Source organism: Chelmon rostratus, chromosome 1 (genome assembly GCF_017976325.1).
Source record: "Chelmon rostratus isolate fCheRos1 chromosome 1, fCheRos1.pri, whole genome shotgun sequence".
NCBI lineage: Eukaryota > Metazoa > Chordata > Actinopteri > Chaetodontiformes > Chaetodontidae > Chelmon > Chelmon rostratus.
This window is the reverse complement of record NC_055658.1, coordinates 12485885-12511921: the sequence shown is the minus strand read 5'-3', so window position 1 is coordinate 12511921 and position 26037 is coordinate 12485885. Positions and strand designations below refer to the sequence as shown.

General features: G+C 39.1%; 1 protein-coding gene across 1 annotated transcript in view; it reads left to right on the top strand.

Annotated features, from left to right (window-relative positions):
- gpc6a (glypican 6a) overlaps positions 1-26037 on the top strand; it is a 133294-nt gene that overhangs the window by 57567 nt on the left and 49690 nt on the right. Inside the window, exons 3-4 of the mRNA XM_041937762.1 lie at positions 6402-6793; positions 23664-23829. Of these exons, the coding sequence (XP_041793696.1) occupies positions 6402-6793; positions 23664-23829 (558 nt within the window). The remainder of the gene's footprint in view (positions 1-6401; positions 6794-23663; positions 23830-26037) is intronic.

The window sequence follows — 26037 nt, the reverse complement described above, 5'->3', positions numbered from 1 at the left end:
AAAATTCAGTCGAGAGTGATGGGAATGTCATTAGTTCTGCAGATATTTGGTCTTAAACCAAAGAATTGGACAAATTAAATATTTTACCTGATAATGGTGCTAAATGAAAAGTCAGAGGATCAACAAAGAATAAATTGAAATATCTAGCTTTACTAAATTACCTGGCTATCAATCCAATAGTCATGGAGATATTTCGGTCTGGACCAAAGTGGTGGACCAATCAACTTGAGTTTACACTGCTGGAGCCACTAGTGCCACTGCCATGGCTAAAACTCCCTGTTTCCCAGTCACATTTTCCAGCAATTATTTTGTTCCACCTTTTTTTTTTGGGTGGAGAAAATCACCACAGCAGCAGTTACTGCATTTTGAAACTTTCCCCACACTCTCACTAAGTACACCAGCGGTGAGAGGCAGTTTGGATAGATACTCATACTGTTAACTTGCAATTCAAGTGGTTCACTGGAATAAGGCTGTTACAATTCTTTTCCCCCCAGTTTGAAATAATAACGTCTTTGAGAAGCTGTCAGCAAGCTGCAGAACATGAAGTCGAGACTGAACACTTGTGGTCAATATCAAATATAAAGCTGGATAGATGATGAGAGCCCTCCAAATGTAGACATAAGATTAGATATGTATGTGTTTATAGGAGTGTACAGGTGAATATTACCAGGTACTTATGAAGCAGATTCTGGATTATGTGGAGGAAAATGTATATTAATCTGAGTTTCATTCATTTTATGACATTTAAGAAAAAAGCAAAGCTATTATTTCTTTTGTATGTAGGGTAACTGTCAGGCATTGAACATCCTCTAGCCATTAGACAGAGCGCTTTGTCTCTCTGACTCCTTTCAAGATGCATTGCATTAACAGGCTAAAAGATATAAAATGTAGTAATAACCATGCTAAGCTTCGTACAATAACTACCCTCTGGTCATTTAAGACTGCTGGACCATTAATTAAAATTAAGCCTTCATAAACCATACCAAGAATTATAGATTCCATTGTTTGAGCCAGCAAAAAATGAACGACTGCCTTTTCAAATAGTGTGAAGTAAAATTAACTGGCGAGTGCCGTTTTTAGTTGTTTTCTTTTTTTCTGTGGATAAAGTGTTATTATCAGAGCAACAGAAAGGTCACCTTTATTAATCATAATAATTATTTACAGTAATTAGGCCAGATATCAAAGGAGCACTTTGTGCTGCACCCGGAGAAAATGGATTCTTCACACTCAGAATTACTTCAAGGGTACTAACACGTTGTATATTTTTTATGCTATATGAAAATTACAAAGTCCAACCTCAATTATGCCTGGCACTAATGTGCTGCTTCACTTTGCCACGGTTTTTACATTGATTATTAGGCTTTTTATTCGTTGTGCTGTCTTGTCAGACAAACCCTGAGAGTGACTGGATGAATAACATCAACAATGATCACAGGTGATATTTGTACTGCAGCTTTTTGTAACTGATCTTTTGTGAACTTTACAGAACTTTACAGATTTTAAAATACTCTGTTACATAACTAAGATACTACATTAAAATTAATCAATACAACAAAATGAAAAGTTGTCATTAAATGATTCAAAGAAACTCTGTCAAGTACAAAATGAATATGTTTCCAATCCTGTTTCCAAAACAGTTGGGACGCTTTAAAATGTAAACAATGTGATAATTTGCTGATCCTTTTTGACACATATTCAATTAAAAACAGCACATAGACAATATATTTAATGTTTTAGCTCATTGACTTCATTGATTTTTGTAAAAATATCTTTATTCTAAATTTGATGCAGCAACACGTTTTAATCACATTGTGACAGGAGCAACAAGAGACTGGGAAAGTTGTGGGAAAACACCTGTTTGGATCATTCCACAGGTAAACAGGTTGATTGGTAACAGGTGATAGTATCATGATTGGGTATGAAAGGAGCATCCTGGAAAGGATCAGTCGTTCACAAGCAAGGATGGAGCGAGGTTCAACACTTTGTGGACACATGATTGACTGTTTTCTTTAGCAAATGATGGCATGATTTTTTTCCCCCTTTTTTTCACAATGTTTTGAATTTGCAGGCACACAAAGTGTCAGCTGGGTTTTGTCCATTGCCTCACCCCTTCACTCCCACCTCTTTTTGGGAAAACAGACAATGCGGCTGTTGTGAAACCCGTTTGTATATGTGCTTGTCTCTCACAGTTAGTTTAGCCCTGAAACTGAAGCCCTCCCAAGTTTGTTGGCTTGATTTTTTTCCCATTTTGATTCGTACATGTTTCATTACTTCAGAGATTTGGATTTGCGATGATTCCTAAATGTATTGTGTCAGGAAGCATACACCCATGTATCAACATGTTTCCAAGTATGAAGACCCGGAAGGCCGGATAGCTGAATGTTATCCAAGGTCAATAACTCTCAATGATAATTCCCTGGCCAAATATGTATTTTGGCCAGCAGAGAGCAATTCACTCTTCATGAGTTGGCAAGCTGGAGCTGCTATCTGAAACTCTCAGTACATTCTGTTTTTCAGGTAAAAGGCCTTGTAATCACATAAAAATTCAACAGTTATGCAAGACATGGGTGGTGGTTATTTCAGTTCAATTGCTTATTAATCCAAAAACTCTTGGGTCCAGTTTATGTAACTTTAAACTTTGGTCAACTTTGGCTTTGTACTTGCAGTTATCTACATATATGTCATAAGAAACTTTTTAAATGTAGACTTGTTTGTAAAAGCAAAGGCTTTTATCTGAAACGTATTTAAAAAAGTCACCTGATAGTTTCCAACATTAATTCAAACTGGACTGTTGACGCACACAGGCTCTCTAAACATTAAATGGCACACAGCAAAGAAGAGCTAATCAACCAACCGACATTGTTGGCCATTTTTACCATCGTTCTGGTTTTTAGTCCAGCAGAGTCCACAGAGGCCCAGAAAAACAGAAGAGCGCTGAAGTCAGTCATTTAATAATACTTTTGATTGGAAATCAATAACAACAGCTACGAATGACTTTCACAAGTAATAATCACAACTTAACTTATTAGCAGTCTTTTAGAGTAACTTCACACCACTTCACAGGATACTGTGTGATCTGTTTGTAATGACCGCTCATGTCATCGCCTTATTTCCATTTGTTTCATGGAAATAATGGCTTACGTAAACAGTGCAGACAGGAACACTGCCCCGATATTGTTTTCCAACCAATACCCCAGAAGAGGAGGGGGAGCTTTATGCAGAAAAATGAAGTATAAGGGACAGAGCACAGGTTCTCATGGGAGTATTTATGTTGCTAACAATATGTTTTGTTTAGTTTTCACTGTTTCCTCTCACTGATGAAATTCATACATGTCAAAGACTGTCATTTGATGATTAAGATAGTTAGACTCATCTGCCCTATTGCTGTGTGACCACAGCCCTCAGCATTCTGCGATCTGAAGCCTGAAGATCAGCAGCTTGGCACATAAAAAGGTCATGATTTGCTTACTCAAATAAAACATTTTGAGTCTCAATTGAATTGAAATTCAGTCTAAAAATCTGTATTTTCCGCACACTGGTGTGTGGATAATATTGTGTTGCTTTTGTTTTATGATATGCGTCACCCATCCTGAGAGCTATTTAAATGGTAGCACAGATACAACGTTGCATGCACAATACACAGGGGCTTAACGCGTCCTTGATTCCGGACTAATTGGAAAAATGGAATGAAAAAGGCCCTGCAGGCTCATAATATTTAAACAAATGTAGGTGTAATGGCAGGTCACTCAGTTGCAAAGAAACTAGAGTGAGTGACTAGGGACCGGTCTACCTGTTTTAGGTGTGGACATGGTGTGCCATTTCAATAAAAAGAAAAGAGGATTGGCTAAATGAAAGGTGAGGAATGCAAAGCTGGTCAAAGGGTCCAGAGCAGTTTCATATGAACTGTGTCTTGGTAGTAGTGGGCCAAACCTCTGGTAACATAAGCATGTGGAGCCATAGAATATGCAGATATATTAAAGTAAGCTTCTTGGGCTCTCACACTGGTGGTTTAACACACTTTGCAGAGCAGTGAATTATAATGCAGGGTTCAGGATTTTTTTCTTGACTCTTCCACCCGGCTACAGAATGAGTGTTTGTATTATTCCAACACAGTCGGGTTCATTTAAACATTGCCTTTTTGCCCTAAAACAGTTTCGTCTTTGTCGAAAATATGGTTTTGCAACATTGAATTGTGCCCACAGAATGAGTGTAGTGACTGCGGGCCTGATAGCCTGAATTATCCATACTTCTGTTTACCTTTTTTTGAAGATTAGCAGCATGATGGGTTTTTTATTAAGTTTGTGATTTAGTCTGAATTTCGGAATAGTTTTATAATTAGTCATTTCTGTTAACTGGTACCATAAAGTATAAAATAATTTAAAAAAAATACTTAATTTAACTGCCTTATTTGTTCTTAATTATGCAAATGAATTAATTGGCATTTTGCACTTTATCTTGAATATACTTTAAATAGCTCATACAGTTTAATATTTCAGATCCAACTGAATCATTTTTCAGATTTGGCGGCTATGTCCACTTCTTTTATACAGTCCATGTCATCAACATTCCAAAGAAATGTCAGCCAGCCAGAAAACCCAACCAGGAGAAGAGCTCCCGTATGATTTATTAGCAAGTATGACACATGAAATGTCTGCAGCATGCTTGTTTAGAAAGAATGGAGAAGGGAGGAATATTTGACATTTGTGCATGGAGAGATGTGTTATGATCTTCTCAACATTTACGCCTTTGCACTCAGAAACATGGGATCCTATTAGCAAGGCTTCAGTGAGACTCCCCAGCTCATGCTGATTTTTCCCTCTATTTTTCTCTTTGTTGGCTCAGTTAATGCTCCAGAGATCAGGTGCTCACATGGAAGAACGCCTCTTGGGCAGATGACAAAGAAACAATGATATAATTGCTGCAAATGGTAAATTTGAATTGCATTGTTACACTTGCGCATTCTGATGTCTATGTTTGAAGTAATTTACAATGTAAAACAGTACATAGTTAAGTTAAAGTAATTTTTTGCTAAGAAAACAGCATAAATATCCTGACTGGTGTACTTATTTATCAAAAAGAAGAATGATTGAATTGAATTAATACTATGATATCACTTTCCACATTAATGTTCTCCAGGGACCTTGAAGTTCTGGTTCCTCCTCACAGTGCTATAATTTAATTAATTTAACATCTGTGTAGGTGGGCAGTCAAAATTCTGTCAAATTCTGTCACACAGGCAGTTGACATTGTTAGCAATTTCTTTGTCCATTCTGTGATTTGAACTTGTTACTCCATTTGTTCGTCCTGCTGTATCACGGGTGATGTGCACACGCTGAGGTCACAGGACTGCTGGTTGCTGTGAGTTCTTACAGTCTGGTTATTCGCCGTCACCCCATCCGGACACATGAAAGACAGCTGAAGCTAGCGAGGCCGCCATCCTGAGTATAATGTGAGAGAAACAAACACTGAGTGTGCAGGAACTGCAATAATAGTAACAAACAACAAATCATCTTAGCTTGATGAGGCCGTGAACAGCATTTGTATCTGCGTGAACGATGGGATGCATGATCCTAACACCGGCTCTGTCTCAATGGACATAAAACGCTATTTTCACAAATACCACTAAAAATGTGTTTGTCCTTTTGAAAAATGGAAAATTCTGCACAGTGTCTGCAGAAGCATCATGGTGTATTCGTCCTTAAAAACTGAGAAGATGTGAAATTTTAGTTCAGCGTTAAGTACCGTTCAACGACATTTGCTATAAAGTTTTATTTTTGATGGTGTAGAGTGTGTGCACTGAATCAATGGCGTAAAAAAGAGATCTGCTTGTCTCACAGTGAAATTTTGTATCTTCCGTTAAACAGACTCTTTAGATAATTTGATGTGAATGAAGCTTATTTCGATGCTCGGTGCTGTAACTCAATATTCAGTTCTGTGCTCATCGGCCAGCTTCCTCGGTGGACAAATAAATAGTTTCAGTGAGAAACTAATGCGTCTGGGAATAATGGCCGGTGCTCAGGATGATAATGTAGACTAGTGTCTGTGTCTAAAACTTGTGAATATTTTGTTACAGTATGCAATCAGAACCTTTACATTAATCATTCATAGTCCTTGTGGCCCATTATTTCTGCAATTAAATTATTAATGCTTTGGACTGACTTTCTTCTCATAATCAGGTGTTGGCTGCTATACGTTGCACTTGAACCTATGAGAAGACGGAGCCATTAAATGAGACATTAAAGTACAGCAGCTAGATTATACATTGCTCTTATGCGTCTGAAGCCTTTTGTCTGGTTTCTATTGTGAGAAAAGATATCGGATACTGTAAATATCTACATAATGACCCAGCTGTTTGTCTTTTCCATCCCTCCCGCCTCTCCCAAAACCATCCATCCATCCAGAGTTTTTCTTGGAGCTGCTGGACAATTCTGAGAAGTCTCTCAACAGCATGTTCACACGGACGTACGGGAAACTGTATATGCAGAACTCAGAGGTGTTCCAGGACCTGTTCACTGAGCTGAAGCGCTACTACACGGGGGGCAACGTCAACCTGGAGGAGATGCTGAATGACTTCTGGTCCAGGCTGCTGGAGCGCATGTTCCAGTTGCTCAACTCCCAGTACCACTTCACAGACGACTACCTGGAGTGCGTCAGTAAATACACAGATCAGCTAAAGCCCTTTGGAGATGTGCCCAGGAAGCTGAAGGCCCAGGTCACCAGGGCCTTCATCGCCGCACGGACGTTTGTCCAGGGGCTAATGGTTGGACGGGAGGTCGCCAACAGGGTCGCCAAGGTGAGCTCAGTTTTTCTTCTCATAGCCGCTTTGACTGTTGTTGTGTTGCTCAGCTTTGAAGTGATGCTGTGCTGCCGAGCAGTTCTTTGCTTTAAGCGTTGCTTTATGTCTCTTCTACAACACTGGTTTGTGTTCATGAGGCCATAAATTATTCTAGCCCATATTGTAAATATTCCAATTGATGTCAACTCACACAAGAGAAAACGTGTTTAAATAAGACATTTAATCATTTGTATTGATGCGATTTTCTGCTGTACCTACTGTACCAAGCATACTCACAGTACCAGTGGTCTGTCCACCTTTGTGAATGACCTGCACTATTCATCCTTTAATACATTCATTTCATGTATTTAATACAGTCTTTGAAATCTCTTCGATGGACTTTACATTGCCGCTGAATTACTCAGAAATCAAGAACAAGCATTTATATTCCATATAAAGATCTTTTACGGATGCACTTGCTCTGCGGGTGTGAGGCCAGTGTGAGACTTTGTTTTCTTTGACATGACTGCTGGAGTGCACAGCACACTGTATGCTCCACTTTTCAGAAGAGTCACCCGCAGTGAGCCAAGCTTTGCAGAAGAGGGAAGATTAAAGCGCATTTCCTCTGAGACTTCTAATGTAGTTTTGTTTGCAGTGTGTCTCTCTATTCTCATTTTGAAACTGGTGACATATACCATGCTGATAGTTAATTTGGTGATTAATATTGTTTTACTCTGTCAGGGTGTTTGAGAAATTGGTGCATTAGATTCAGACAAATAAATATGTTTTTAGCGTGTTATTAAATACTAGAGATTAGAAATGTGTTTCCAAAGGCTTAGGGGATATGTTTTTTTCTGCTGTAAGTCCATGTTAAACACAGAAAGTTATGCAACAGTTTTTTTTTGTGGATGTCTAAACTATAAAAATTATATAACCAAAGCTGTTTGCTGCTGGTGGTACGTTGCACAGTTGCACTTTATGCAATAGATGCAAAAAGCAGCAGGAATGATAAAACCGTTTACACACATTCAGTTATTTACATTCAAATTCCATCATTTAAAAACATAAAGAGTTTAATACAGCGTGGGCTCCCTGGGGAACAGTGGACATAAAAGTGAAGGATGAAGCCGTCATAGGCTTAGTTTACCAAAATTTTAAGGTTTTTTTTTTTCCTCCCCAGCTTTTTCCATCACAAACATGCTATGTTTGATTCTGTTGGTTCACAGTTTAAGTAACACAATTTAAAACCTACCAGGACATGCGTGAGCATCGCATGAATAAGTAATAATGGAAGAAAATACTCACTATATACTTCTTAAACTTACGAAACATTTATAGACCTATTGCCTTTGATTTGTCTTTAAAGATAGAAACTATATTTAGGTATCTTGCAACACTTCTTCACCTACTAATTCAGTTAATTTACTGATAATTCGTAATGACAGTGTCAGTCTGACAAGTTCCTGACCCCTGAAAAATGAATTTTCCTCACCAGGAAGTAGACACAAATGGTGTGAAACTGTAGTTTTTTTCTGCAGTTGCAGAGTTCAGCAGTGATGCGCTTCCTTTTTATCTGCCTCCTAGTTTGATGCTCGCTGTCCCTTTCAGTCGAACAGACAAATTGTCGGGAGAGGAAAGAAAGAAAGTAGCAGCAAGAGTGAGAGGGCAAAAAAATAAATGAGATGTGCTCACTTCGAGAAAGAACTTTAATCAGACTTATGTTGGAGGCTAAACCAAGCGTCTGCATTTAGCTCACAGAGACAGATCATAGAACTGGGTCAATTGTGAACACATCTGTTTGCATTATCTTATTTCACAACTGAAGTATATGACCACATTTCAATCTTTGTTATATTCCAAAAAGATTCTGTTTCAACAAAACAATAAAGTAGGACAACAACTAACAATTATTTTCATTATTGATTAACCTGCTGATCATTTTCTTGATTAATCAAAGGGGGGTTCTTACTTGAAAAATGACTGAAACCATCAATCAATTATCAAAATAACAGCCTGTTAATTGTATTCCAATCAATTAACCATTGCAGCTCTGCAGTCAACATTACCACATTAAAGCCTATAATATTAACAGTCAAATGATTTAAGTTTAAATAAAAGTGAAAATTCAGTGTTTTACCCCTTTAATTAAACTAAAAACCCTATTTAATTTCACACTTAAACTGCTTATCTAGCCCGCTGATTGCTCTTTTGGCCAGGGCCATCTCAGTGGGACTCACCTGTTAAATAAATGTTTCATAATAATAATTTTACAGCGAAAAAACAAATATGTGACTCAGCTCAGACTTAGTTGTTTTTTCATAGAAGTGCCTGTTAAAAAAATCACATCTTGCTTCTGTTGATCATGTAAAGTTTTTTTTGGTGTAATGTAGTAACACGCTCAGATATTTTTTTCAGAACACAGTGTGCGTATGCAGGTGAATGCCAAATTCTGTAACAACCAAGAAAAGAATCTCACTATTGTGTCTAGCAGCTTGATATATTACCACCCTCCACACTGCGCTGTCACATAATTATTGGGGATTATGGGAATTTACATGATGACAGGATGTGTTTAAGTGCTATACCCTCCCTGCTGCCGCATATCATCTCCGAAGAGTCGGTCATCTTAAATTGTTCATCGCCGTCTTTTAGCTCGAGCCAGCTTTCCACCAGGCCTTAGTGGCACGGCATATTTCAGATGAGGAGTTAAAATGAGCACCCCTGCACATCTGTCCCAGGCCTAAGAGGCACCCTCACTCTGGATCAAATCCCATACTCCTGCTTCCTCATCAATTATGGAGGGCAGCCAGGAAACAGTGTGGCATTGCTGAAGGCTGTCAGGCTGGTGAACAACCATAGACCTCCAGGTGAAAAGTTGCTCGACTTGACAAATCACCTTGACCTAAGAATCACCCTCCGCACTGGCTGCTCTCAGCGACAAACAACTACCTGCATCTCTTTACAGCACACTTTGAAGTTCATACCAATCTTTTATTCAGGCATAAATGCAGCAATTTTAGTGAAAAAGGCATTTTCTATTCAATTTGATGTCTGTCAGAGATGAGCATTTATATGCTTTATGGTGGAATGCTACATACTGCTGCTGCTGTTATTTTAGCAGATGACTCATGAGCAAATGGCGGCCAAACAAACCTCACAGCTGGACTGCTGTGACAGACAGGCCGTGCTGTAAAGTGGCGTTCTATACACCATCAGCCTCCAGGGTTGAATACTGTGTACTTTACTTATCCTGTGCAACTAGCAGCAGTGGAAGATGTGTTGATTCCTAAAGATAGATTCCTAAAGAAAGATCCAGACATGTGTTAAGATGCATATAAAACACTGTACATTGACTAAAACTGTGTTTCTAAAAATGTTGTTATCTGGTTAGATCCTTAAAATTGCATCTACTCCTTCTCCCTCCTTAAAAACATCCTGAATCTATAATTATACAAACATGATTCATCTCAAAATTTTAACTACTTCACAGGAGACGTCTCCTACATCCATCCTCAAGTTTCCACATCACACTTTTGCACGGTGAATACTGGACCAGGATTGGGTCCCGAACTGTTTGTGATGTCACAAATCACGCCTCTTTAAAATGGGGTTTTCAGTGAACACAGAATGTTTCCACTTTCAGCAGATGAATGTGAAAACAGCCTCCTAGTGTCAGACTCTGCACATACATCATTCTGCACAGTGGAGCTCAAATATTCAAGTGGAGGAGCAAGAAGAAGAAGAAACACGTTTGTGAGCAGAGGGGAACTTATTAGCAACAGTGCTAATATGTGACGTACAAATGCTCCATTTCAACTAAAAGTCCAGCCTTTAAATGTGTATTAAAAAGTAAAGTAAAAACCAAAGTCTTTACAGCAAGTGATGCACTGATCAAAGGTAAAAGTACTCATTATGCAGAATGCATGAGTTCAATGTACAGCTGCTATTAATCGATTATTGATCAGTTGCTGCTTTTCCCTTGTCAGTCATTTCAAAGTAAATATCTTTGGATACCGGACTGTTGGTCTGAGACGAGGGAAGGCAGTCGCCTCAGACTCTGAAAAATCTGTAATTAGCACCTTTACAGCTCTCTGACATTTTACCGACCAAACATTTAATCGCTTAATTAATCAGCAGATTAATCGATATTGAAAATCATTGTTAGTTGCAGCCCCGGTCCAGTGTGTAATATAATTCAGAGTGCGTCATTATTCCTAATGCATTCATGCTCAAGCAGCATTTGATTGTTGCTGCTCTACTTGACAGGACAGTCTCACCAGAAAGTCCATTTAGTAGTTGCTCTTGTCTCGAGGATGCTCAAGGAATTTTTAAAATCTCTGTTTATTTCTGAGCACTTTGAGGGTTTCTTGTACATGTCGGCTGAAAAGTTAAAACTGAGAAATCACTGGTGACCTTCGGCTGCTGCTAATTTTATCTACTTTTTGTCTTATTAGGCAGTTTGTATCATATCAATGCATGGTGACATGCGCGTTAGATGAAAAGAGGTACATTTGCCCCAAAAGCAATGATGTACCTCTTACTACACTACATGTGTTTGCTGTGTTACTAACTCTTCCGAGACACATTTTCATCTCTTGCACATGTTACGATGCGTTGCTATGACACATGTAATTAAGAATTAGTATAAAGCAGCATATGATCATACTTCTTAAGTACAGTGCAAGAGTGAATGTATTTAGTTCCTTTGCACCTCTGAGATTTCGGGTCTGAAATTAGTGACAGTCATGTAATCATTGTCAATCTTTGAGCACCCTCAAAATCATGTAGTTTGGCAATTTAACTGAATGATATTTGATCTCATTAGTCATACATAAAGCACCTCAACAGCCTCCTCTTGTTCCTCTACCATGACTGAATATGTCGGAAAAGTAAATCCGTGCATTAAGACCTGCAATACTTTGTTGCTAATTTTGGGAGCTGGGGAAGTTAAAATGAGAAAATTCCTACTGCGCTATGAGAAGCATTATAATATTATCTTGTCTCTGCCACAGGTCTTAAGTCCAATTTATAAGTGAAGTATTGCATATTGTGCATGGCCCCTGGTGAGTGGCTCTGAGGAGCCGGGCTCTAACTCAAATAACCAAATCAGTCGTGAAATTCACAAAAGCCGAGCTTTTAAAATGATAAAACGCGCCTTTTTTGTGTGAAATAACTGCCTTCAACCATCTGTCTGTTCAATTTTCCATGTTACTTTAACACAGGATGATGCACCAATGACGATGAGCTGTACATAATTACTGCTAACAGACAGCTCTGTACGCAGTGAAGTCAGAACAGGGGAGATATCGCTCCATAAAATGGGATTGCGCTCGACTTGTACTGAACAGTTTCCTGGACCTCGATCCTGGATTAAGAGCAGAATCTCTCTGGATTACAGTTTATGATGACCATTAAGAGTTTTATCCTGGGGGTACTTAAAACACAGTCCAACCACATTAAGACCTGCTCAGAGAAGATTGCAGGGATTTGGACCTTTTGAAGGGTTTAAAGTTCAGGCATTTAGAGCACTTATCACTCACTCTGCATGCACATGAGAAGCTGGTCTAGTCCATGGTGCATATTTAGTCGTGATGATGGAAGGAAGTAAGGTATTTTGTTCTGAGGGATTTGTTTTTCCTGATGGCTTATACTGTCATGTTGATCTCATTATACACTCATTTCCTACCACGAACTGTCACATAATTTACCATTGAGCTGCAAGGCAGTTTCTAATCTTTACACAACATTTACCTTCGATTAATGCGCTGGCAGATTACGCTGACATGTGAGAAATATCAGCATCTGTTTCATGTGGTTTCCATAGTTTTTCTTGGGTGTCCTTTTTCTTGTCTACTTCATGCACTCACTGCCATATTTGAGCGTATCCCACTCGCTGTCAAGGCAAAACACTGACGTGCATTCAACGCTCAATAGTGCAGGCTCAGACAACAGTGTCATTTTGAGTCAGTGCATTTTTTTAACAACAATAAATGGGACTAAAGTGATGGAAGCATGAACAGATGGCTAACACTCTGCTTTTGTGCTGCTTTTTGGATCGAAACAGCCAAATCTAATCGAATTCAACCTTAATATTTACTAGAATAATGTTACACATCTTTATGTTTTCACACTTATTTTACAAATTTCCAAAGTGACCACAAATACAATTATTATTATGTTTCAGTTCTATTCTAACTCACTATATACTACGTGCTATATGCTAATAGTAGTGTACTGTTTGTGCAGTAAGTGTACAAAAAAAAAAACTGTGACTTTGGTTGCAACTGTCAATTAAACTGTTTCTGATTAATCACTTGCTTTTTCATTCTGAGTATAGATTAATCTTTTCAGTCATTTTATGAGCGACAATCTCTGGTTTCATCTTTTCCAGTGTGAAGATCTGATCATTTTCTCTGTTTTATACAACTGTAATCTGAATATTTTTGGGATTTGGACTGTTGGTCTATGATGTTTACAATGTTCGTGCATGACAGAAAGTCTCATGGACAGATTCATTGGAAAAACAAAAAACATCATCGGTCCTCAGACCTTCATCGTGACTGAGCAGGACTCAAATTAAATTCTACATTCTTCAATTTCTGACATTTCATAGAAAAAAAACTATTATTCAATAGACAAAAACAATTGGCATATTAATCAATAAAATGATTTTTAGTTGGCCCTAAATCATAATTGAGCAAAATGAAATTGTTACAAAACACACAATAGGTTTGCAGATATTGAAGACTATTTTTAACTATATTTCTGGGAGTATTTCCTGTTTTGGCTACTCTACACTTCTATTTGGCTGCATTTCAGAGCTCAATATTGTACTTTTTACTTTTCTACTTTTAATTGCGAACATAAGAAACCACTTTTGAGATTAATAAGACAAAAAATAATCTACAGATAACATTTGAATGTATTAATATGCTTTGAAATAGGACTATATTGATCCTAAAGCTTGCAGCACTACAGAAAGCAGTTCAAATTAGCTCCACCTTTACCGGCTCTGACACTGAAGTGATGCAATGATCTGCCCACAAGCTCCCTGACAAAGCAAAGCAATGCCGATGGAACCGGCTGCAGTTATTGTGTATGTACAAAGTCTGTCACTAATTAAAGAGACACTGAGAGCGGTGGTTGAAGAGACACAAAGACAAAACGCCTTCATTTAATCAAGCAGAATGTATTACGGTGTCCTTTGTGTGACCTACATGAGTCTGCTGTATAGTAGTATATGTATTTGTGATGAATGTGTTGCACAACCAGAACAATCTGACAGCAGATTCTGCTCAGGGGCAGATTAAGTGACCTCCTCCATGAGAGAGTATGGTCCATCCGTGTTTCTCAGCTGAGGCCCACTTCTACAGATGCACCACACAAACTTGTCTCTCACTCACTCACAATCTCTCTGCCTGTCTCTCTTTTTCTGTCTCTCTCTCTCTCTCTCTCTCTCGCTGGCTCTCAGCTCCCACAGCTTGCTGGGGATAAGGCCTCAGCCACAGTGCTGTGACGGCAGATGGCAACTGGCTCAAAAAGGTTGGCACGTCATCGGGAAATGTGCTGCACCAAAGATGTCCTTTTTAATTAAAAGATTTTGATCTGTGGTGAACTGCAGAATGTTGGAAAAAATGAGAGACACCATGTGGTCTGAAATACAAGGACATGATATGAAAGGATAATAAAGAAATATACTGTATACTCTCCGCTGTATATGCCCCTCCATTTTATACTAAAAACTCTCAAAGATACAGAGTCAGTCAGCCTGATACTGAGTGGGAGGACAGTCAGAGCAAAATACAAAAAGATGGAAAATTGACAAACACTGAGGGAAATCAGAATTTTTAACATGTTCTAGAAAACACGTCTTATTCATCAATGAGTGAAAAGATGTCACATCTGTTGACCGTGCCAGGCCAGATCACATCTTATGGCTACTTTTTTTGGCACCTTGACTGAAAGTGTACGGCACCACATCTTTATTTAACAAGCACTTAGAGAAGGTTGTCAGCACCGATGTTGTGACATTTGTCCAGAGGTTTCTTGGCAGCCGCAGGAGACCTGTTTGCCCCTGACATTCGGGCCGGCCTGCAGACCCTCTGAGTCAGATGGAGGCAGGGTGAGTGCTGTGCTTTTAATCCAGGAGGCACCGTGGCAGATGGATAACAGTATAGTCTATGCAGGTCTTGTACCCACTAGAGATGCTGCGTGGCTCCTGGTCGAGTCATCGAGGAGCGTGGGCTTGGCTTTTAACATGTTTGCACTTGTCTGGGTAAATTAAAGAAACAGTCCCTACTGCTACTCCAGACATGCCACATAACATGGTACACGTCAGGGCGGATCAGCCGGTGATCCCATGCCTCACCAAAGACAGACACTTGAGCTGACTCGTGTGGGTCGCAGGGGCCCCCGCCTAGTAGCACTGTGTTGTTTCATGAAGGCACAGCTGCTCACACATGGATTATGCTGTCAGTCTCAGACATTCATTGATTTGACAGCAACTGATTTTAGTGCAGCCTCTCTGGAATTGTCTTTGGCTCCATCTTACATTTAACATGCCGGCTGGTGGGAGACTCTAAAGTTCACAGAGATGCGCAGAAAGGAGACGTGATTAGTGAACATACAAAGCGCTACAGACCGTGTTTTATTATCGTGACAACCTCAGTGCATACAGTCATATTTTGCGCAGTCTGTGACAGTATGTACAGGAGGATTAATATTCATCTCAAGTTTACTCAGCTGCTTATCTTAACTCCCCTCTCAGTCACTAAATGTATTTTTGAATTGGCATGTTTTTGCGGTTTACCACAGCAAATATATTTGTGCATCTCCGTCTATTTGTGCGGATTTTTGTGAAGCTGTTCTAGCAAAGTGTGCATCGCCAAGAGAAACTGTGCTGCTTTCAAAATATCTGCACAGCCGTCTATTGTATTCAGTCAACAGCGTACTCTGCACCTCTTAGGTTCGCACAAGATAGTATAATAATAATTCTATACATGTACATTTGGAATTGAACTGCAGTGTCAAAGTCAACAAATTTACATGCTCAAACAACAAAATATGGCATTTGTCAACACCGTCCACGAGGACCCAAATGAGCATTTTCAGCTCTGGCACCCTTGTGATTAAGATGTGGCTATGTTTAGGCAACCAAAACTATTCGGTTAAGGTCGGATCACCTTCATGGTTAAAGGAGCAAGACTTTTGTGGAGAGGACAGTTTATGCAAAGCACTGCAGTCGAGCACATTCGTCACAAAAATGGTTGCCATTTGTTGCCTTTTTCATTGCATTATAGGCAGCGTGAGTCGGAGAATCTAATAAGAGAATAACTGTTTGTAATATCTGTTTTTATACTTGAGAAATTGCAATAATGTAAGCTGAGTTTTTGCTTTGGGAATGTCTGATATCTATTTTGGTTCCGCCCTGGTCTCGCCCTCTTTTGAACATGTTCTTCCTTAAAAATCTGACATATTTCTTGCTCAGCAGGAGGAGTCTCTCTCGACTTTTATACCGTCTGTGCCACCAATAATACGAATAACTGTGCCTTCAAGCTGGAGAGGATCACACTGATGTCTGAACCTGTGAGAGGTTTCTGGTCTAACTCCTGCACACTCCTGACTTTCTACAATCCTACAAATTCTACGAGCTTTTCACCTGTGAAACTTTGTTGTAGCTACCAAATGAAGCCGTCAGTTAAATGTAATGGAGAACAAATCCAATATTATCAAGTTTCAGAAAAAGAAGCTTTAGCTTTTAGCTCAGTACAGCCACAGGAGCTCTGCTGTTCATCTTGCTGTATGTGATAAGCCGTATTTGTATTTTTTTTCTACTTTTTTAAACATGAACTACTAGAAAGAGCAAATGCAGACATACCATATGAAAGTACATATTAAGTATATATAAAAGTATATAAGTATAATTCAAAATGCAGTACTTCAAACTCCAGCTGATGTTCAGAGTTTTCTTTAATCTAACGAATTACTTTCAGATTTTTATCACACCCACCTTTAGCATAGTCCTTTGGTCGAGAAGAAATAAGACCTGAAGTGCAGACGTTTGGTGGCGAGCAGGCGCATGCTTCTCATGGTAGCAGATGGCAGTCTGATTTGCACAGTGACAGATCACTCATATTGCCATTGACACTAATGGCTGTGGAATTGAGTGGGGACACTGGGGCAGCAATGCAGTCTTACATCCATGTCCAATCAGTGCGAAGCAACGCATGCTGTCACAATAATTATGACAGAACTATTGAGACAATTTTTGGGCGACAGTCTCGTCGTCCCACTAGTGTTCCCCTTGATTGGCCTTGGTAGCTCGCAAAGTCATTGTCATTTCTCACAACTTCATTACTTCATGGCACAAAGCAATTTCCATCGTCTGTGCTCTTCCCACTCTGTTACGCCTAAAGGGAGTTCACGCCATATGTGCATGACAACGCCCTGTCAGATCGGCAAGGTGACGCCTTCTAAGAGTGCCATTTTAGAGTTATCTCATTCTAATATTCAGACTGGTCTTTTTATGATAATGCTTTAGTTATCTTAGATGTGTCTTATTGCTCACACTGAATTCAGGTGGCTCCCAACTGTGGCCTTTATAGGTTGAAATTAGGAATGGATTGCTTTATTATTGCTCAGGCTCATTGCATTTATATTCCTACATTTTTAATCCTCAGTTAAGTTAATGCTCACATCAGGAGTCTGGCTGAATGGCTGGCCACATCTTCGAGCTGCTCTTCTAAAGCAGCAGGCTAATGGGTCGGGCGCTGTTTATGCTTCAGCCTGCTCTCGTTTGTAAGTGGAGTATTTTTCCGCAAAACGCTAAATGTGACCTATTTTATTCACTCAGGTACTGTACTTGAGTAAAAATACCGCTAACACTTTATATTAAGGTGTTCACCATTAACTAGTTGCTTATGAGCATGCATATATCTTATTGGCTCTGTATTACCCATTATAAAGCACTTATTGATACCATCATGTGCAAGGCCATATTCTATAACTAAGAGTTTTTCCTCAAAAATCTCCTAAATACTGCTTATTGATAGTTAGTTAGGAGGTTGAATTACAGTCAACCTAACCCCAACCTTTAATAAGCCTAACCCCCATAATAAGACATTAATAAGTGCTTTATGTTGACTAATCAAGACCCAATATGCTACTAATATGCATGCTAACAAGCAACTAAAAGTAAAAGCTTGACATTTAGAGTTGTAGTTAAGAAAAAGTACAGAGGTATTTACAGAAAAATTTTATCAAAAGTGAAGTAAATACGAATTTGAGGTACTCGGGTATTTTTCATTTCACCCTTCATTATACTTGTACTCCACTTTTCATGCAAAATATATGAAAGGCTCATAAAATATGATTCTTAAGTACTGGATAAACTAGCTAAAATGATAAATAATACAATCAGCTCCACCTCAACCAACTGCAACAGTAAAAAGATAATTACACGTTAAAGCATAGTTAATAGTAATTCAATAATAAAATATATAATCGTCATTTTTTTCTACATTATGAGTACTTTTGATGCTTATAGCACATTTTGCCCATAATATTTCAGTGCCTCAATGTAAGTGACAACTTTTATTTGCAACAGAGAATTTTTGTAGTATTTTTTTCTTTTAGTAAAGCAGAGGACCTGAATACTTTCTCCCCTGCTGCAAAACATAGCAGCAACACACTCTGACTGGCACACAAACATATGCTCTCCATGCAGAGTTATCATAGCACTTAAACATCAGATGAGTAGATTAGTGTTTTAATCTCGCTCTGGATCTGAGGCATCTCGCTCCACAGTCCCACCCTCAGCCTGCTGTGAAATATTCCATCCACTCAACTGTAAAGAAGTGCTAACAAGATTATCAGATTACCCTTCATCCAGGGCACCCAGCTACTGCTGGGCACACTTACTGCAATGATGTTAAAAAAAAAATTATCCCTGCAAGATAATTGTGTTAGGAGGCGCCATTTTAATGCAAATCTTCCAAACACTCACAAAGCTTAAGGGCAGCTTTAAACGCCTTTCCTATTTGCAATAGAAAAAATATTTCTTTTCTTGCCACTAACAAGCCACATTGAATGTAAAGAGTGTGGTTGGAACAGGTCTATCGTTAAGAAAACTCTCCCTCCATGTCTCTTAACTCGGCCGTCTAGAAACTGGGCCAAGTTTAATTGAATTGACAGAAACAAATTAATCCCGGTTCTTTTTAAAAAATGATTTCATATCCTCATGAATTAATACTGTACTTTATTGTACAAGCTGAAAGAAAAAGTACGGTGGTGTTAAATTGTACAAAATGACATTTGCAATGGTTTGCTGATGTTGAGTAGATGACACAGTATGCTATGTTTTTATTAGGGCTCCTCTGTGATGCTGCTATCATTTATACCATGGCAGTGGAGCTGCGAATTTATTGTGTGAATATATTCCAAAGTTAGCCTGTCAACTAGTTTTTGTTTTATGGTTGCGCTTTAAACTGGATTTAATGCCCTAGCCCAGGTACAGTGATTGGGTGGGGCTGAGCCAACAGAGAAAACAAAAGACACAAGCTCTCCCTCTCCTCCGTCTGTCACCGCAGCAAATATATTTATATGCAAATTTCCCTGTGAAATAAAATGATTCAAATAGCTTGATAGGAAAACGTTGTATTAAATCTGTGGGGTTTGAGTCATTGTTGAGGGAGAGGTGGTGGTGGTGGGGGGGGTTGCTGGAGATGCATGGTGATGCAGGTGGAAGTGGAAGTGCAATCTAAAAACTGTCTCGTCCCTGTTTCAGTTACAGTAGACTGGTGAACTGCATGCAGCAGTCTCATGGATTCATATGTGAGATAATAGTGCAGAGTGACCAGACTGAGATCGAAAGGTTAAAGGTCACAGCTAAGTACTATACAAGCACACTAAGTCAGTAAATTAATGAGCAATAGAGCAAAACTTAATCTGGCATTGGTCGCTTTTGTAATCCTCTTAGAAAATATGACGTACTTCAGGAAAATACATCATTACAGAAGGCAAAAAGTATGTATTTGCAAGTAAAATTTCTTCGGGAAGAAAGAGTTCTCTCCAAAGCAAACGCTGTGATTGGCATGTACTTGGTTCTGTTTCTCTGTCCAAATGTGGCAGTAACACCTGCCTGTTCCTTCTGTTTGCCTGCTAGTGTCTTGTCCGGTTTTCTCCCCGTCTGCTTCATCTGCATCTGTCTCTCCGTTTTCTTCGTGTTTCTCTGCGTCTTTGGCAGCGTCTTTGGCTTCCTCCACAGTCAGTTCTTTGTCTGTTTGCACTTCTTTTTTTCTTATTCTTTTTCCTGCATCCTGCGGCGCTGCCTGTGAATTAGAAGATTTAGAAATTAAACACTCGTTATTGTTGTACATGAAGTCTCATGACAGTGAGGGGCCCATGGAGACTGATAGCGGTCACAGACAGCATTATTATTAATATATGAATTTATTTTAAAATGTATAGCTTGGCAGCACTTTAAGTATCCCAATTTAGCATTTATAAACGATATATAAACATGTAATAAATGGTTTATAACACACTATGCTGTAGTTGTAAAGCAGAGGCTGTAGCCTATAAACAGATAATGAAAAGCAACGTAGTGAAACAGCTGTAATAATAAAAAATATGGACAAGTTATAATTGTTGATAATACTGTACACTAATAAACACCTAAAAGCTGCATACATCTCCATTATGTTGTGTTATAGACCATTTATTAAATGTGTATATACTGCTTATAATCTGGCACTCAGCTCTCTGAACCCCAGGCAGTTTTCTGTCACATCCTCGCTCACCGTGGCCTTGTTTAATACTTCAACATACAAAGAATCTGCATCTGTCCTCTCGTCGTGGCTGCTGGCTCCTCCAGTGCAGCCCAAGTTTCACAGAATTTTTGTGACGTGGCTGCAGGTCTCAGTCGCCACAGCTTCCCAGCTGTGCTGAGGTAGTTTTGCAGGATCTGGTTCAGGCAAACTGAATTTGAAATAAGACATGTCCACGAGAATAAAGTAATTTTGTTTAAATGTTGCTGTTTTAAGCTTAGATTTGGTTATTTTTCCTGACAGATGATCCGTTCAGTGACCATCAGAAATGTAAAAATCCAATGATAATTTCTATTTTTACACTTTCTGGTTATGATAAATAGAAATAGAAAGAAAACAGGTCTTTCAAACCCAGCAGCATCTTATGGTGTTCAGGGGGTTAAAGTAGAATGTTACCTACAACGATTTGCATTTTTCCCATAAGACTGTTGGCTTTAGTAATGAAGAAACTCAATTAACATTTTGTTACTGTCGTTTTGTTATTAGTTCAACACCATTTCCCACAAGGAACAGAAATACTGCAGGTGCACACGGGCACACACAAATATTGCCACCTATGAACAATTAATTTAGTTTTATTGAATCCCAAAGTAATATTTTAAAATCTGTTCCAAGTTTCATTAGTCGCATCAGATTATTTTACCTGTTTTTCTGACATGATGTCGCTGAAGCCTGACACATAAATGGTTTCCATGCATGTCAGCAGTGAAATGTGTTCAATCAAATTAACCTTGTTTGCGATACTGTAAATCTCCATATGTTAACCACACTCCCAGCTGATATAAACAATTTGCTAGAACACACACCAGCGGATGACGTGCAGCGGTGGAAGTGACAGGAGCAGCCTGGTTTAATGGCCACCTTACAAGACATTGCGTGATGTCTGTGGCAGATTGCAAATGTCAAAGATGTTTCATTTGATCCTTGTAGCCTGCTGCCAAGCAGAAGTGAAGGCAAATACACTAATAGCATACGTCTCTGTCTTCCCCCTCTGTCGCTCTCTCTTCCTCTCCCTTATTTTCGCTCTTCACACACACGCGCGCACACACAGGTGGTTTGGTCAGTGCAGCGGTAAAATCAAAGGCATACAGTGTTCAGAACAAACCGGGTAGAAGACTGAAGCTGGGTGTCGTAGCACAGCATCAGATGTTGCCATGGAACTACAAAAGCACACTCATGTTGTTTTTCTTTTCCAGGTCCACCTCGCTGTTATCCGCAGTTGTATTTATATCACCGAGCTTTGTGTTCTCTGCTTCTGCATGTTCGTCGCATGTTTTTTCTTTCTTTCTTTCTTTAGACTGTATTAATTTTAACAAAAGTTAAATTAACGCTCATAATTCTAACAATGAAAATGGTGAAACACGAAATGAGTAACGCAGAAAAGAATGAGTCTCTCTCAGACTGAAACTCAGTGTAATTGCTTGTCTCTGTCCTTTGTGCTGCTCCTTCTCGAGGTTTCCTCCTTTGTTCGGTTAAAAGAGTTTTTATCTGTACTGAGAGTCTGAGGGTCGAGGGTATCTGAGGCTGTGCAGATTGTAAAGCCTTCAAGGCAAATTTGTGATTTATGATTTTGGACTGAAACCTAAATACAACTTCCTTGACTTGACCTGACTTGTAGATTTGGCAAATTAATTTTGCCCTGATGAATGAACATGAACACTACTTTTTTTTTCTAAACTGCCTCTTCAATTATTTTTTCTGTGATGGGGTAGGTTGGCTCTGCTGCCACAGCTTAGCCCTTGTAGTATAGAAAACGGTAGGGCTGTGGTGAATAGTATGAAGCTTCAAAACTTTATTCATATAGTTAACATTATAATTCTAAATCAACATTCAAATGCTACACAGCTACACAGCCCTTTTTTTTTTTTTTTTTTTTTTTGCTTGGTTTGTTGTTGCATGGTCATTCTGTTTAAACCTGCTACTTCTGCACAGTTGCAGATAAAGATTGTGCTGCACTAATTAGTTTTATACTATTTGTAGGATTAGATTCCAGTGCCGGCTGCGTAGGATTGTTTGCGACTTGTGTGATACAATTTTCCAACAATGTCAAAATGTATTGAAAAAAGATGGAAGCAATCATTTCCAATGAAATATTCAGCTTCAAGGCATTTGTTGGCTTTTAAAAACAGCATTTTCACTTGCTCTCCTGTTTGCACACACGAATAAAGACATGAACGTGTATGAATAGGGTGGTCTAGCAGCATCTTAACAGCACCATAAATTGCATTTATGTAACCACGATAGCAAAAAATCAATCTTAGTTCTTACTCATTCAATCTGATGAATCACTTTATTCAAATTAAAGATTTTGTAAAAGGATTTTTTATTTTTTGGGGGGGGTGATGATGTCATAAAATATGACAAAGTTTCATTTCACTAAAGAGATGCTTTGAATGTAAAAGAATGACATTCGGGACAGGCCTGGAAAATGGCCTCCGGTTGTATTGGCCCTACCACTGACCGATCTGCCAACCTTCCCCGCACACACACCCACACACATACCAGCAGTCTCAAGAGTGTGTACTGGACAAAATCTAAAGTCAAGCATGAATACAGAGGCTGACAGGCCAATTATCAGATGTACTCTTCGTTCTGCATCCCCACCTCTGAGGGGAAGCAGATGTGAGAATCCTGTCGCTTCCACTCAAGCCGGTACAATGACATGGCCCAACAACAAAAGGCACAGCCTTCACAAGGAATCGAGATGGACAGAGTTGTAAACCTCGTCTTGTCATATGGCTTTATCTGGTGGGTTTTCACATTTCAAGCTTCGGACGTGTGCTGTAGTGTGGGGATGTTTGTCAAAAGTTGAAATGCCTCAGACTTTTTCCCCCCCTGAAGTTTCTATTGGGAATTGCATTCCTTACTATTGATGCTTCATGACCACAGACTGTGGTATGCAGCCATTTCTGTGGAAACCTCATGCAGAAATCTAAAAATGTGATTGTGGTAAAACATGACTCTTTTTACCTCAACTCCTCTCTACCTTTTAGGAGTTATTAAACAATTAATGAGACTGAATTAACTTGACATAATAGGAGAACATCTCTTTATTTTCTTAGGTGAATGTAGTTCCAGCATGTGTCAGAGCCTTGACCAAGATGCTGTACTGTTCCTACTGCCGTGGCATGCCTGGGCTGAAAGCCTGTCACAACTACTGTCACAACGTTATGAGGGGCTGTCTAGCGAACCAGGCAGACCTAGACGCTGAGTGGAACCTCTTCATCGGTAAGTAAAACAAAGATTTTTATTCAAATTGAGTGCCCTCGCGCCTCTTTCACATTTTCTCTTTGTAATCTTTGTCGGTTTGAGTGTCTGTCTGCATGCACACCTGAGCTTGTACAGTACTCCAAGTCTGCATGTTACTTTTCCGAGGCAGCGTCTTTGACTAGTCTCTGTGGGAATTCAGTGGGATGTGCTGCGTTAGATTCAGCTTTAAAGGATTTACAGAGACAAAACTGAAATCTTATTTGTGCAACCATTCCTTCTTTTTTTCTGTCATGAAATGTTGTTTGCTGTTGCTGGAACCTTGGCATAGCGCTTAAAGCTCTGGTCCCTGCTGTTTGGGATTGATAAAGGAGAGCAGATCCTAGGCAAACACATTTCTATAGTGTTTCCAGCTGAGCTTGGTGAGTAATGTAGCACTTCAGTTCGGCTGTAAGTAGCTGGCTGCTGTAAGCCCTCCTGTTAAATGGATACCAAGGAGGCACATAGAGTGTTCCCTCTGGATCTTTTGTAGGCCAATGCTTTATTTGTTATGTACCCCAATCCCATCCTCCCACCCACACTTACAGATTTTTTTTTTTTTTTTAAAGGGTGATTTTTTTTTTTTTTTTTTTTTTTAAAGAGGCATCCCTGAAGACTGTGTGTCAAGCGAAGTGCACTTCTAAGCTTTTGGCTGTTTTGTGACAGGCCTGTCGTTTGAGAAACCCATCAGATGACGTACCGCTTGTTCTCTCTGATGGCATGTCTGAAGTCTCAGATCAACACAGGCCCCTGTGCACGGAATGAGATGTCTCGCAGCTTTATGACATGTGTTAAAAAGTTAGTGTCTTGTTCAGTTGTGAAGAGGCAAATCTATTGCCGCAAAGGGACGCTGGGCTTGACAGTAATGGGAAAAGCTGTTGTTGCAACAGAGTGATGAATCTGGTTAGACAAAAACACCCTGGAGGCGTAGAAAAAGTGGATTTTTAATTTTGAACCAGTTTTCGTGCACTCATTGTTTTTTGGTTTGGAAAGGCGGCGTTGTTGAGGGTATTATAATTAGAAATGTAGAACCCAGGGGATGTTTATTTTCACCATGAAAGACTCATTTCTTGATGTCTGCTGACATTTTGTATTCATTATCTGTTGCTAAAGAACTTCGATTTGCTTACTATGCAGCTCGCAAGAAATATTGATTTGCCTTTCAGAGACAACTTCTAAATGTATCACAGGTCAGCTCTCACCACTGGAGCACATCTTTGCATTATAGAAATTTATGGATTGAGCCCGTACACAGTCTGTCATTGTCATCCCTTCAAATCATCACTTATTAGAGGAGGTTAGATTAGAGACAAAGCCTCCCGTTTTTTAAGAGCCCTCAGTGACATTTACCTGTGGACTTTGTTCATGCTTAAATGTCACTATCGATACCATTGATCGGTAAGGAGAAAGGAGACTCGAGGCTTTTTATTTACTTTGAAACTTGCACAGAAGGAGGGAAAAGAGAGATGAGTTCTGAAAATGGCCCCTAATCTCTCTAAATCCTGCTGAATCAAGGACATTTATGTAATAAACAAATTTTTTGTTCCCAGCTTTTATTAACAGCAGTCCAAAAAAATAAAAACTGAAGGATGCCAAGTCGGCTCTGCTCCATAACGAGTGGAATTAAAACCAGATAATGTTTTTTTGCTCTAATGGACGAGGTTGAGTTGACCTCATTCTAACATTAGTGCAACAACTCTAAATTAAAAAGACTTTTTGGAACATCTCTTTTAGATTCCTGAAGAAACACTGAAAAAAACAAGGTAGACTGATTTATTTTAGATGTAGCATTACATATGTGTTGTTGCATTTATTTCAATACAGTAAATCAATAAAAACAAAACCTCTGTAGTTAATTACTGAACATTAACAAAGGGTATATTTCCTTCATTTTTAGCAACATGCTAGTTGGTGCCAGAGTTGAAGTCGAAGATTTGCATTTGAAGTTCTACTCGCTGTTTTGTCTATTCTGACACCATATTTACCTCTTGTCAAATCGTGTAGTCCATTTATGCAAAATCAGAAGAGACTTTTAACATGTTTTCAAGTCTGTCTTTGCTGTGAAAGTACAGTTAGTTATTAAAAGTTGGACAATTAGCAGAAACATGCAAAATTAGACTGACTGTTGTGTTGTTAGTTTCTATTGTATATGTACTATATATTTTGTATTTTGTACATGCATGTATTGTG